Here is a 14,969-nt window from a genome sequence, read left to right as displayed (position 1 = left end):
TCAACCAAAAAACAAAGTTGCAGAATGACTATGCTAGGTGTTTAGCACCTCACAAATTGATGGTTTTTGTTGTTGTAGTGGTTGCTTCCTTTGAAAAAAAAATATCATTTTCCATTTCCACATTTAAAAAAATATATAAATCTTTTATTAATTGGCTCGTTAGACTTGAGCATGACTAAAATGTAATAAACATTTTGATGAGTGAAAAGCATTGAGTTGCTTCCCTTAAAAATATATATTATGTTCCATGATCCACACTTAAAAATATATATAAATCTTTTATTAATTGGCTCGCTAGACTAAAATGTAATAAACATTTTGATGAATGAAAAGCATTGAGTTGCTTCTTTTAAAAAAAAAATATAAACCTTATATTAATTGGCTCGTTAGACATGAGCTAGACTAAAATGTAATAAAAAAGACTTTCACCTAACTAAAATGATAGTCTCAAAATGATTGTTTTATCATGGTATTTACTATTATGGACATGAAGTACACTATCATGTGTATATATATAAAGGGTCACGGTTCCAATAGAAATAGCTAAATATTTACAAGATGAAGAAAAAGGAGATTAACTTTGTTCACATTTTGTTGTTATTAATAGTTTTTCCTTTAATTTGTGTTAGTAGTGAGCACTTTGTGTTGATTCATGGTGGAAGCCATGGTGCATGGTGTTGGTATAAGGTGGCAACTTTGCTTAAATCAGCTGGTCATAATGTAACAACTGTTGAATTGGCTGCTTCTGGTATCAATCCAATACAGGTTCAAGATATTTGTCAAATTTCAACATATTATGAACCTTTGATGACATTTATGGAATCTCTTCCTCCAAATGAGAAGGTGATTCTTGTTTGTCACAGTCTTGGTGGAGTGTCTACATCTGTTGCTATGGAAAAATTTCCACACAAAATTTCTGTTGCTGTTTTTGCTACTGCATATGTGCTTAGTGAAAACCTCACATACCCTATTTTTCTTCAAGAGGTACTCTACTAAACTCACACCTTATTAAATGACTTGTTTTCAACTTTATTAAATATATTTGTCATGATAAAATTCTATGAAACACGGACTTCAACACAAAAAACATGACAAATACGGATATTCCAACACAAATAATTTGAAAGTTAAAGGCCATATCAACATTGCTACTTATTTATTTATTTTAAGAGTAAAAAATATTTTAATAAAAAAAATAACTTTCATTTTTAATTAATAACATTTCTTCAATTATCTATTTAGCTGTGTGTGAGATTTGTTAAAAAAATTAATAAAATTTGTTGAAGCAAAGGAAAAATGATGGGAAGTTATTTCTATAATAAAAGCTATGAAATTAGAATTTTCTATAATAAAAGGGGATTAAGAGAATTAAACTAAATTTCATTTCATTTGATTGATTTTCATCTATTAGTGAGAGTATATATATAGAACTACTAATGGATAGTAGAATAAAGGTCCAATGACTAAAAAGCCCAACTAAACAACAAAAACCCAACAAATATAAATTCTACTTTTAACTTTAATAATTTCACGATCCTATCAAAAAATAACTTATTTTTTTAAAACATTTTTGAATTGTCGGATAAATATTGTATGAATTTCATAGAGAGTTGAACACCGATTCCAAGAGCATCAAAGGAGAGAAGAATTTTTCAAGACACTTACAAATTTTTCTAACACTTGTCTGACTTTTTTGATACGTGTCATACAACTATCACACAATGATGTGTATCTGACACCCCGACACACCTAGAAGTGTCCGTAATTCATAGGTAAGATTTAGTTAAGCCAACGATACCAACACTGTTGAATTGAATATTGACTATCTTGTAGCAAGCTAGGAGGAGGAAGAACATTTCTTTAATGGACACACAATTTTTCTTTTTTGACGGACCCAACAAACCTGCAACTGCTAGACTGTATGGACCCAAATTCACGGCATCAAAGATATATCAGTTATCACCACCTGAGGTATTTTCTAAATTTTAATAATAAAAAGTAATTTTTCATTTTAATGAAATTAACTCCAAGTTAAAATTTGTAGGATTTGACCCTTTCATTGTCCCTTGTGAGACCTGTACGACTTTATAATGATGTTGAACTATTGAAAAAGGAAACAGCAGTTACAAACCACAAAAATGGAAGGGTACCTAAGATTTTTATCATTGCTAAAAGTGACAAATTAGTATCAGAGGATTTTCAAAAGTGGATAATTGAGAGAAGTGGTCCATTTGCTGAGGTGAAAGTGATTAAGGATTCTGATCACATGGTTATGTTCTCCAAACCAAAGAAGCTTACTTCTATCCTTCTAAAGATTGCCCAAAAATTCTAATCTTTAATTATAATCATATATGGTATTTGTGCCTACCATGCCCCAAACAATTATGTGTATGGGTTGGGAATATATTTCTATTATCAATTTATAATTGTGAGTTCCATTGAATAAGAATAATTGGAGTGTCCTTTTGATTGTTATATAATCTTATCATATTTTGCATTACTACATATCCAAGAAATCAAATTTATCTCTGATATAATTAATTTATTTTTGTGTTGGTTTTTTAAAGTCCCTCATTCTATTTTGTATAACATCACGAGTCTTATAACTGTTACTTGAAAATTTCTTTTTAATTTGAACGGAACTTTCAAACTGCGTAAAACATGTGAGGTTCTTCTCCATTTCAATCACTCAACTAGAATTCATATATAGTTTGCATTTTTTTTATTTTCCTGCTCTCTTATACTATAGACTCAAGATATTTAAATCATGTAATTTGTGGTAAGACACGTTCTCAAACTTTCATCTATAAGCTAAACACACTTATCCTTTTACAGTACTAAAATTTATTTTGTGTATATTTTGTCTTGCTTCCGTTCACGCGTAAACCATATGTTTCTAAGGTTCATCTTCAAGTCTCATGTTTCTCATTTAATCGTTCACATTTCTCCAACTAGGACTATATCATCTAAAAAAAATATACATCTTGGGTTTAACTTTTGAATGCATTAAGTACTTACATTTAAAACTAAAGTAAATGATAATTTGTCAAGGTTGAACATTGGTGCAACCCAACTTCTAAGGAAAAATTGCCTGAGTCTCCATATCACAATAGACAATGTTCCTCATATATATCCTTGATAGTTCAAACATAGTCAATCCTAACCCCTTTCTCTTTTAATTCTTTCTACAAAATCTCTTAGCCCTTTGTCCTACGTCTTTTCCAAATCAATGAAAATCAAGTGCATGTTTTTCATCCATTTGATACCACTTACCCGTTGTAGTAAATGGATCACTTCTATAGTTGACCTCTCAAGCATTAAACCAAAATTATCATCTGTAATTTATGTATATATTTTTATTATCTGTTCAATCGTTTCCTCATAACTTCATAGTATGACTAATTCGTTTAACCTGTCTTGTAATTTGCATAATTTCTCTCTAATTTTTCTTCTAAATAATAATTAAAGTTTTTCTTTTCTCTATTACAATTTTATTGGACCTATAATTTTTTTTAAAAAGTTTGGAGATCCACCCAAATGCATTTATCTCTGAGGCTATTTCAAGGTAAACCATAACAAAAGGTGTGTCAGAAACTTATATTTAAGACAAACCATGATACAATTGTTATATGAGGCATAATAAATAATGTGGTATAAAGGGTGTATTTGGATTATATGTTTTGTACTCACTATTGTGGATCAATGTGCTTGCAAGTACAAAAGAATGTAGGTGATACTTAGAACACATGTTGATCATGGGGGGTTTTGATGATAACTGCGATGTTTGGTGAAATCCTTTTGCTTGATCATGTATGTTGGTCCATGGTGATATCTTTCTAGTTGTATCTGATGATGATGCTCATTCTCAAGTTATCTCAAGCCTCAAGAAAATATTCAAAGTTTCAATGAAGTTCTTAAGTAAAAAATAATGTAGCTAGCAACCTAGAGTTTCAAAGTTGTAAAAGAGTATAGGTGTGAAAGCTCTAATACTATAAAAATTAGATTTCGTAACGAAATTTCACCTCGGCCAAATTATCCACCGTAGTAGAGTTCATTCAATTAGGCGCATTATAATCATTTTCATTTTAAACTACTTTTTGCCACAGTCAAAATTTCCAACCGTGGTGAAAAGGGACGCTTGGTTAGGTGTTCGAATTCCAGCATCAACAATTTTGTTTTTAATTTTTAAGCCACTTTTTACCACGGTTGGAATTTCAACCGTAGTGAAAATGGCGTTTGGTCATAGGTTCAAATCTCAGTACCAACATTTTTATTTATTTTTAAACCACTTTTTACCACAGTTGTCATTCTAACTGTGGTGAAAAGTGACACCTTCCTATTTTTTTTATTCTTAAATTAAAATTAAATTTTATTTCCCCACGGTAGCGAAATTCAATTTTGGTGAAAAGTTATCCAATTTTATTTTTTCAAGATATATAACGCTCCACGTTCATTCACTTTTTTCCTATACGAACTTAGACGAACTTCATCTTCTACCTATAAACTTCATTTTCCATAAGCAAAATTCAATTTCTCCACTAAACTAAACTCTAAAACATCATTACTTCCATAAACGAAACCTAAAAACATCATTTCTTTCATTAACGAGTTTCAGAATTCCATCATGTCTTCCGTAACTTGAACGAGGCAAGGAAAACATGAGTTCAAATTAGAAATGTTAGTTGTTGTTGTTGAGTCTGGTAAAGTATTTAACATTGTTGTTATTTTTGAGATTTAATGTTTTACGATTTTATTGATTTTGTTTTTTGTTGTTGTTGTTGTTGTTGTTGCTGATGTTTTTTTTTATTGTTGTTTTTGTTGTAGTTTTTATTGAGACTTAACTTTTAACGGTTCTATGGATTTAGTTTTTATTGTTGTTGTTGTTGAGATTTTATTTTTAATAATTTTATTGATTTAATTTTTTGTCGTTGTTGAGATTTAATGTATAACGATTCTATTGATTATGTTTTTGTTGTTGTTTTTGTTGTTGTTTTTTTGTTGTTGTTGTTGTCGTTGTTATGTTCGTTGTCACCGTTGTTGTTATTGTCGCCACCATCATTGTCGTTATTGTTGTTGTTGTTGTTGTCGCTGCCGTCATCGCAGTTGTTGTTGTTGTTGTTGTTGTCGTCGCCATTGTTGTTGTTGTTTTTGTCGTCGTCGATGTTGTGTTAAAGATATTTAATATTCTATATTCGGATGGAAATTCTCCGGAGGCATTACACAAGGATGGATGAAGAACAAGGTATTAGCTTAATCCACAGATACACACACATGTTTACTTCTTAAGTTAATGTTGTTGTTTTTAACTTATTATAATTTAAATTTTGTTCTAATTATAGGAGCTTAGCAACCAAACACTATACTCAAAAGGAGAAATTAATGACATCCGATTACATTGGGCCAGTGTCTTCTTATCTCATTATGAATCTCAAAAACAACAATAGTTTTTTTGGTTGGTATAATCTTATTTTGCATATGAATAGAGGTTTTGTCATTTTGATGTGCAAATATGATCATGTCAAATGAGTGTATTCTGTCTTGATGATAACAATGTAAATATGCACATTTTGTTTTAAATGATATGATATATTCCAATTATGTTAAATATTTTGTAGTTTATGTGTAAAAAATGATACAATTGCAGGTTAATAGATTTATAATGATATGATACAGACTAGTGAAATTGATACCGGAAAAAACTAGGCTAGTAAGATTGATACAATACAGTAAAAAATGAGATTTAACCTCTCAGTTATTACATAAAACCGAGCTAAATGAATACCTTATTACCTCATATTTTAAATAAAATCGAAAGGTATATGATGCACGCAACGAAATTTTGAAAATAAAAATATACAGTTCTTAGGGATCGAACCCATGACCTTTTAAATTATAACTTCGTTGTTTAAAACACAGAGGTGTTAAGTGCTAGCTTTTCATGTCGCCCTTCGTTACCTCGCATGCGTAGTCGAGCTTAAGCACATTTCGCACCCGACATTACAAGCGTTATTTATAGTAGTGTGTTGGGTTTTGACAATTATAAATATGTAACTTTATCATTTTTTTCTTCAAAGCCTTTTAAAAAAATTTGAAAGACAATGGGAGGAGGTGAAAATCCTATGAAAAACTTAGAGGGGCGGGGGCAGAGTTTCATATGATTGTGTTATTGAAATTCGAAAAGCCTTTGAAGATGTCTAAGGGTTTGAGAAACATTTCGAAATACATTGAACTTGTGTGATTATAGAGAGTTGGAAAGATTGAGAAACCCTTGTATAAAATAGGAGTTGTTCTTGAGAACTTGAGTGATCATTTTCTTGCAACTATTTTATAATCAATTACAACAATTCTTGGGAGTATAATGAATCAGAGCTTGCTCTTTCCTCCCGAGTGAATATGTTTGATCGACTTGATAAACAAATTTATTTGAATTTTTATCTTTTATCTCTTCTACCTTTTTAATGTATTTGTTTTCACTTTTGACAGATTATTGAGTTGTTTTGATGCCATGTGTTTTGTTTGACATTATTCTTTGCCACCACACATTAATTTTTTTTGGTATGCTTGAATTTTGTTTCATTTTACAAACAAAATTCCATTTCCTCATTTTAAAAAATATAATTTTTTTTAATTGGCTTGCTAGACTTGAGCTACTCTAAATTTTTTATAAAAAAAAGACTTTAACCCATCTAAATTGATAGTCTCAAAATGATTGTATAAAAATGGCATTGACTTTTATAGACATGTTGTACACTTGCAAAAAAATTAATCCATATATAAATAATTTGGCCAAAAAATGAACACTATCATGAATATTATATAAAGGGTCACGGTTCCAATAGGAATAGCTAAATATTTACAAGATGAACAAAAAGGAGATTAACTTTGTTCACATTTTGTTGTTATTAATAGTTTTTCCATTAATTTGTGTTAATAGTGAGCACTTTGTGTTGATTCATGGTGGAAGCCATGGTGCATGGTGTTGGTATAAGGTGGCAACTATGCTTAAATCATCTGGTCACAATGTTACAACTCTTGAATTGGCTGCTTCTGGTATCAATCCAATACAGGTCCAACAGATTCGTCAAATTTCACAGTATTACGAACCTTTGATCACATTTATGGAATCTCTTCCTCCAAATGAGAAGGTGATTCTAGTTGGTCACAGTCTTGGTGGAGTGTCTACATCTGTTGCTATGGAAAAATTTCCACACAAAATTTCTGTTGCAGTTTTTGTTACTTCTTATGTGCTTAGTCAAAATCTCACATACCTTGCTATTCTTCAAGAGGTACTCTACAAAATTTACATTTTGTGTTAAATAAATTTAACTTGAAATTATAATTGGAGTAATTTTTAGTGACTATCTTGCAGCAAGGTAGGAGGAACATTTCTTTAATGGACACACAATTTTTCTTTTTTGATGGACCCAACAAACCTGCTACTGCCAGAATGGTTGGACCTAAATTTATGGCATCAAGGATGTATCAGTTATCACCACCTGAGGTATATGTAAACATTTTTTATGAATTTTGGTAAAATTAATTTTTTATATTTTAATAATAAAATTAATTTTTCATTTTAATGAAATTAACTCCAAGTTAAAAATTTGTAGGATTTGACCCTTGCATTGTCCCTGGTGAGGCCTGTACCAATATATAAAGATGTTGAATTATTGAAGAATGAAACAGCAGTTACCAATGATAGAAATGGAAGGGTACCTAAAATTTTTATTATTAGCAAAAGTGACAATTTAATAACTGAAGATCTACAAAGGTGGATGATTGAGAGAAGTGGTCCATTTGCTGATGTGAAAGTGATTAAGGATTCTGATCACATGGTTATGTTCTCCAAACCACAGAAACTTACTTCTATCCTTCTAAAGATTGCAAACACTAATCTTTAATTATATTGATATATGGTATTCGTGCCTACCATGTTCTAAACAATGGGTTGGAATTGTATTTCTACTATAAATTATGGTTGTGAATTCCATTGAATAAGAATAATTAGAGTCCTCTTGTTTGTTAAGTGGCATAAACTACGTCGATTAATCAATACCATACCATGATGTTATATTAAATATTATATTTTTATTTAATTCATTAATCTCAAAATGTTTTTTTTAAATTTTCTCTCAATCTCTAACTGTTTGACTATTTTTTTTTTTTGTCTAATCTAGTTTTCCTACCTCAAAATTGAGTGATCTTCTATCTATATGCTCAAACCACTTAAGTTTAGTTTCTCCAATTTTTCTACTATATGTGTGACCATGATTCTCTCTAGTATTGTCATTTAGAATCTTATCATATTCAACACATCATCCTAATCTCTACTACAATTAGTTTATTTTTCTTGTTGGTTCTTTACCATTCATCACTCTTGTTTCGTATAACATTATGTGTCTTACAACTGTACAGAGAAATTTTCTATTTAATTTGAGCTGTACTTTCGAAATACTAAAACACGCGAGGTCTTCCTCCATTTCAAACACTCAACTTGAATTCATGAATACTTTGCATCTCCTTTTATTTTGTTGTTGTTTTTTACTATAAACTCAAGATATTTAAACCACATAATTTTGGTAAGACATGATTCCAACTTGCATCTATAAGCTATACACATTTCTCTTTTTGCTAGAATTTAATTCTTTATACTCTATCTTGCTTTTGTTCAATAAAGCTATTCTTATAGCTCAAATATATCCTGACGCTAGATAATACCCCAACATACATATCATTAATAGCTCGAATATAACCAATTCTAACCCAGTTTTTCTTTAATTTTTTCTACAAAATCTCTTAGGCCCTTTATCATACGTCTTTTTCAAATCAATGAAAATTAAATGTAGAATTTTGTATATATAATACCGCTCAAGTAGACATTAAATTCAGTTAATCAACTCGAAACTTAAAGTCATTTGTTTGATCCACTAGAAGATTATCATGTTGTTGTCCTCTAAAAGTGTGTTCCCTTGTAAACCTTCAACAATTCTTATTCTTGGAAAGAAAACTTAGATGTATTCCTCTCAATGTTAAAATTTGAGACAACTTAGCAATAATACACAAGAAAATTGGACGTAGTTCCGAGTTATGTGGTGAACCAAAATAAACTTTGTATACTTAGATATTTCACTTTCCTCTCTCTCTCTCTCTCTCTCTCAATCTCTCTCTAAATTGTTTCTCTTTCTCTCACATATTTTTAGTCACAACGCTTTGAGAGCGTTCTTGAGTTTATTGAGGAAGTGTTTCTAGATGAGGGCATTAGTATAAATCTATATTTGGTTCGTGAGCTCCATCATTGAAGAAAAGCTATCTTTTGAGTTTGTGAAGAATAACCAGAGAAAAAAATTCACAACAGTTTGAAATTAGCCCAATATAAAATCTCACTTAATTTCAGTGTTAAGCCTGTGTAAAAGTTCAGTAGGTTCGAGATCAGCCTGGTAAAAAATAAATCTCGATTCGGTTTAGTTTGGTTCAGAGATAGTCAACTTAAAACTCCAAATTGATTTGAGATTAGGCAGTGTAAAATATCAGTTTGGCTTAGAGACTAACTTCAAAGCTCTGTTCGTTGTCTGGCATGAAGACTATCTGTTTCATTTTTTAGTCATTGTTTGGTTAGAAGTTAACCTGAAACTTCATTTTTCTTGTATAAGAGAGTTCGTGGACTTAACCTTCTAAAATCTCTCACATATTATTGGGTAGTCTCATGATCAATTCTTAAGGAGAGAAGTAAATTACTTTATTGAGACCGAGTCTCTATAAATCTTTAGTGTTATCTTTATTCCCTTAACTCTTTTACTTTCCGTTTATTTTCTTTATCAATATTTTATGCCGCTTATCCAAACATTTTTACTAAAATATTTTTAAAATATAAATTAAAAATAACTTTGTTTAAAACTATAGTTTTTCAACCTTCTCCATTTCACCACCCTCTTGTGTATAGTGTCACATATTTAACATAATGCAATGTGATACAAGAGTTTCTACAACTTCTATGGACATGAAATATCTTGCTGTAATAATACATGATCTCAATGGCTCATTTACATAAAGATGAAGATATTCAAACAAGCATTAAAAATATCTATACAAAGACTTAAATTCTCACTGTTTTAATCATCAACATATCATAAAAATAATTTATCAATAAAACAATATGAAATAACATTGAAAAAACTATGTGAGTAAACTTTAGAGAATCAACTTTAGAAGAGAAGAAATTAACTTTCAAACGAATATTATAGTGCCGCGAAAAAATAGCCGAGTTTATCGTACGCTCGAAATACAACACAGTTACCACCAAACTTTATTTATTCAAAAAAAATAGAAAGTATCGATAAAACTCTTAAAAGAACAAAATATGGTCATCCCAACTAAAAGCGGATTTGAAAGTCGCTTATGACAGGGGAAGGTATTAGCACATCTCATATCCGTTGTACTCAATGAGACCCATTTAGTTAGTTTTGCAAAAGAGTATTAGCGTGATGTTATTTGAAATCTTCTAATTATTATGCAAAAAAGAAAGAAAGTGTTTTTAGGATTTTTTTTAAAACTATTGTGTCTAACAAGACGTTGGATCTTGCTCCTATGCATCCTCTGGTGCGATGAAGAACTCAAAACTACGTAGTTTTTAGTAGAAAAGAATTGCGGGTTGGTTGATTTTAGTGAACAATGTTAGAGTTAGGGGTGGCAAAACGGGCCCGGCCCGTGGGGAAAGCCCGTTTTACCCGCACTTTTTCGCGGGGCGGGGCAAGGTTTTAGGCCCGCTCTCTTTAATGTGCCCGCCCGCCCCGTTTTTTTTTGTGGGCTTTTGCGGGCATTTGTTTTTTCATAGAATTTTACTATTTTTAGGCCTAAAAAGCCGAAAGCCCGCGGGCTTTCCTCGCCCTCACTTTTTTGCGGGGTGGGGCAAGGTTTTAGACCCACAATCTTAAAAAAGCCCGCCCTGCCCCATTTTTTCGCGGGCTTTTGCGGGGCGGGCATGCCCGTTTTCCACCCCTAGTTAGAGTCACATTGTAATAGTAAACTTTGTTTGTATGCTCATGTGTGAGAGACTTAAGCGTTTTGTTTGTTTCGTGGTAGAATGGATAAACATGTCCTCATTGTTGATCAAGGTTTTTTATTTGAAAGAGGTCTAAGTTGGTTTTGAAAAATCATTCATGTTGATAAAGGTTTTTAAGTTAAAGGAAAAAATTGATTTTAATTGGTTTTGAGAAAAAAATGATTTTATCTATTATCCTAATTAATTAACTAATTAATTGAATTAAATAAATATTAAACAAATAAAATAAAAATTAGGAAATAAAGAGGAGGGGTATATTACAAACATGGTGAATCAAGAGAGCAAGGCCAAGAGAATATTTTAAGAGATTGGGCTCGAGGCCCACTATCAAATAAACTAAAAATAAAAAACAAAAAATAAGAAATAAAAAACTATAAGAAAAAAACAAGCAAAGGTGGGGCGTAAAAAAGCATAATAGCCAGGCCCACTTGGGACAAGCCCAAAGGCGCTGATCAACCAAGCAAGGGAGTCAAAGTTGACTCTCAAATCTCACCATTTGATTAGAGTACAAAAGAGTGGATGGGACATTCTTTATTCATTTGGAGTTTATCTTTCTCTCTCATCCCTATCTATTCTCTCAATTTCTCTCAACCCTCCTTACAAATGATTCACACCTTATACCAAGGTCTATGCATTATATAGAAACGTACAATTCCGTGACGACACTTCTAAGCTCATGCGTTAATAATTGTTTTTATTTTTTTAATGAAAATTTTAAGGTTATTGTTATGGTTAATTACCTAACCTTGGAGATATAACCCAACTTTTATGGGTTCGATCCTCAGGTTCCTCAAATAGTTAATCCATTCTACGTTAATGCGCGCCTATTCAATTTTATTTATATTTAATTAAAAATTATAGGTATATCACTACACCTCCTTTATAAAATCATTGTTACACACTGACGCTTCTTTATATATGTTAAACACTAAGTATCCATTTTTTCATTGAAAAAAGAAACAAACCCTAACATCAACGCCGTCAACATCGTCAGGAAGAAGACAAAAACAACCATACTTATTGTTGTTCAGTTTCGTATCAAATGTCTTCTTCCACTGTAAAATCTAGATCTGGCAATTTTTGTGGTTGTGATAGTCGTATGGTTTCGTATCAATGCAAGAAAAATTGTAATTTGTTCATATGGGATGAAGACATGAGAGAAACATTGGGAAATGGAGATGAGAGTTATATGAAGTCAGAGTTGGAAGTTGTGGGCTATTTGAAGGTTATGTATGAAGATTAAAAAAAAGAACAAGAATTTGAAGAACAAACTAAAGTCAGAGAGATTTTCTGGAAATTGGAAGTTGTTGTGTTTTCTTATCTCCTTCATGTTTAATATTTACGTTGATATGAAATAGATTAGTTGAAGTAGGGTTTGAAATTTGAAAATTTTACACTGATTCTTATCTACTTTATGTTTAATATTTACTTTGTTATGAAATGTGATAGTTGAAGATGCAGTGAACTTGACAGGAATGCAACTAAAAGACGGCTTCTTACGAGTAAGTTCATCGCAAGCTGTTGAATTTTCAATTACATTATCTGCTTGTTAGTTTATCCAATTTGCAGTTTAAGTTGATAGTTTGAGTTGATAGTTTAAGTTGATAACCTTAAGACAGTTAAACAGAAAGATTAAAACTTCATTACATAAAATTTCATTACATAATCAAAAACCATAATCATATCTAAACCCTCTCGCTGACGAATCTTGACTCTTAGATAGCCATTACAATGTTGTTGAATCTTGACGTCAAAGAACGTAAGATTTTTGACACAACATTCTGCTCTAGAATAGTTTCTCCATACGACTTAATTCGATTTACCAAACGTGTAATGCACGTCACATAATCGTTGATCGTTTCCTTCTCTTCCATTTGTGTCAACTCGAATTGCCTCTTGTGAGTTTGTAACCTAACCACCTTCGCCTTCGCAACCCCAACATAAGCTTTCTCCGGAATTACCCAAGCTTGCCTCGCGGACTCGCAATCACCGACCTTTTCGAAATTATCACCATCATCGCAAGAGTGAATCAAGAAGAGAGCTTTGTAGTCTTTCTTCTTCTCTTCTTTGAATGTAGCTTGATGTGCAGCAGGGGGTTCCGCCCCAAGTGGTGTAACACCGTTGTTGACGATATCGAGAACTTCTTGATACCCTAACAAAACCTTCATTTGTTTAGACCACTTGTCATAATTCTTCGAATCAAGAATCGGTAGGTTGGTAGGGATTCGATCATAGGTAACATTACTCATTGCCGCAGCGGAATTGGATCAGTACCAGAGCTCTTGATGCCAAATGTTAGAACATACGAAAACAATCAAGGTGTATCAATGGAGGATTTGGTTCAATTGGAGAAGATGAAGATTAAAGAAATTGAGAGAAAATGATATATATATATATATATATATAGAGAGAGAGAGAGAGAGAGAGAGAGAGAGAGAAAGAGAGAGAGTAATTGAGGGTTAGTGATCAAATTGACATTAACAACAAAATGGAGTAGTGAACTCCTTTTATAGTACAAAGTTACAAATAGTTGGAAAGCTAAAAAAACAACCAAAACAGAAAATGAAAAACTGCATTGCTTCAGTGTAACCGGTTACAACATTTTGCGTAACCGATTACGCCACAATTGCGCCACTTCTGTTTCTGAATATCGGGCCTATAGCCGGTTACAGTAATCGGTTACGTCAACTGAATTGTTAAAAACTGCAGTTTCAACACTATGGAGGATCCCATCTTAATATGATTTCTGCTTTCTCAACCTTTAACACCACATTTTTATTATTTCGCAAAGTCTTTTCATAGTCATCCATTCTTTGCTTAATGTGGATTCTTAGGTAATACAGTCTTCGATAGGATTATGAAGTTAAGTTTAGACAATTTAAATATATAAGTTAGAAGTTGAATTTATCTTAGTTAGGTTTTTATTGTTGAGAACTTTTTAATCTTTAGATCTTTTACTCTATTATCCATTTCTAGTTCTAGTTCTATATATTTATTCTTATTAAGAGATTTGGAATTATGAATAAAATGAAAAAGTCTTTTATTTTATTAGCTAATTTTATTTATCTTTTTATTTTTTAGCTTCCTCTAGTTTTTTTTTTTTGGAATACAAGAGGGCTTACGCCCAAAAGAAAAGAGAACTATGAACTATCAAACATATAACTACTACTGATTCCAATCGAATCCGCAACCAGGATCAAGAAACTCAGGAACTTCATCATAGAGGATGGAAGTTTTATCAGAACAGCCCCGCTTTGCTAACATATCCGCACACCCATTCGAAAATCTATTAGTATGCGAGACTATAACAATCTCATGTTCCGCCATAATATTTCTAATGTGATGGAGAATTGGAACACACTTAATTATATCAATAGCTGCATCTTCTATTGCTTTGGCAACTACAATAGTTTTGTTAGAGTCCTAGATATAACATCTTAACAAATTGTTGTTTATCCATACGTGATACACATTAAATTTTTGTGATTCGACTTTTCAATTTTATAACATAATCAAAAATGATAATTAATACATAGATGGCTAAGATTAGATGAGAATCATAAATAAGGCAGAAAATTATTAAAAGACCTGTCTTTATAAATAATGAATGTCAAGACTATTTTACGAGAAAAATCTACACACGAAAAGTTGATGTGAAGGGAATACGAAAAAGTTGTTCTGATGGTTGATTGTACTAGGAATGTATGGACACAAATAAAGCTCACGCCAAGGGGACGGTGGGTAGTTTTTATGAAAGTGGGTTTTTGTCTCTTACAGATTTGAGAAGTCTTGACAAGTTATCCAAGGAAGTCAAGATCACGATCAAAATTGCGAAAGCTTTTACGTGACTGTAACGCGACTGCGACCGTTATTAAAACTTTATATTTTTTTTAGGTTTAAAGAAAATATG

The 14,969-nt window shown here is 31.5% G+C and overlaps 2 protein-coding genes across 2 annotated transcripts; both read left to right on the top strand.

Moving 5' to 3' along the window:
* Window positions 1-536: 536 nt before the first annotated feature.
* Window positions 537-2,462, top strand: LOC131616114 (methyl jasmonate esterase 1-like). Its single transcript, XM_058887363.1, has 3 exons — window positions 537-984; window positions 1,834-1,971; window positions 2,045-2,462. Exons 1-3 carry the CDS (start codon window positions 559-561, stop codon window positions 2,330-2,332), a joined length of 852 nt encoding a protein of 283 aa, XP_058743346.1. The 5' UTR covers window positions 537-558; the 3' UTR covers window positions 2,333-2,462.
* A 4,373-nt stretch (window positions 2,463-6,835) lies between these two features.
* LOC131616115 (methyl jasmonate esterase 1-like) lies at window positions 6,836-8,057 on the top strand. Its single transcript, XM_058887364.1, has 3 exons — window positions 6,836-7,286; window positions 7,370-7,501; window positions 7,611-8,057. Exons 1-3 carry the CDS (start codon window positions 6,861-6,863, stop codon window positions 7,899-7,901), a joined length of 849 nt encoding a protein of 282 aa, XP_058743347.1. The 5' UTR covers window positions 6,836-6,860; the 3' UTR covers window positions 7,902-8,057.
* The last annotated feature ends 6,912 nt before the right edge of the window (window positions 8,058-14,969 follow it).

This window comes from Vicia villosa, linkage group LG7, assembly GCF_029867415.1.
Source record: "Vicia villosa cultivar HV-30 ecotype Madison, WI linkage group LG7, Vvil1.0, whole genome shotgun sequence".
Classification (NCBI taxonomy): Eukaryota; Viridiplantae; Streptophyta; class Magnoliopsida; order Fabales; family Fabaceae; genus Vicia; species Vicia villosa.
Note: the sequence above shows the minus strand (reverse complement) of the source record. Positions and strands in the feature narration are given on the sequence as shown.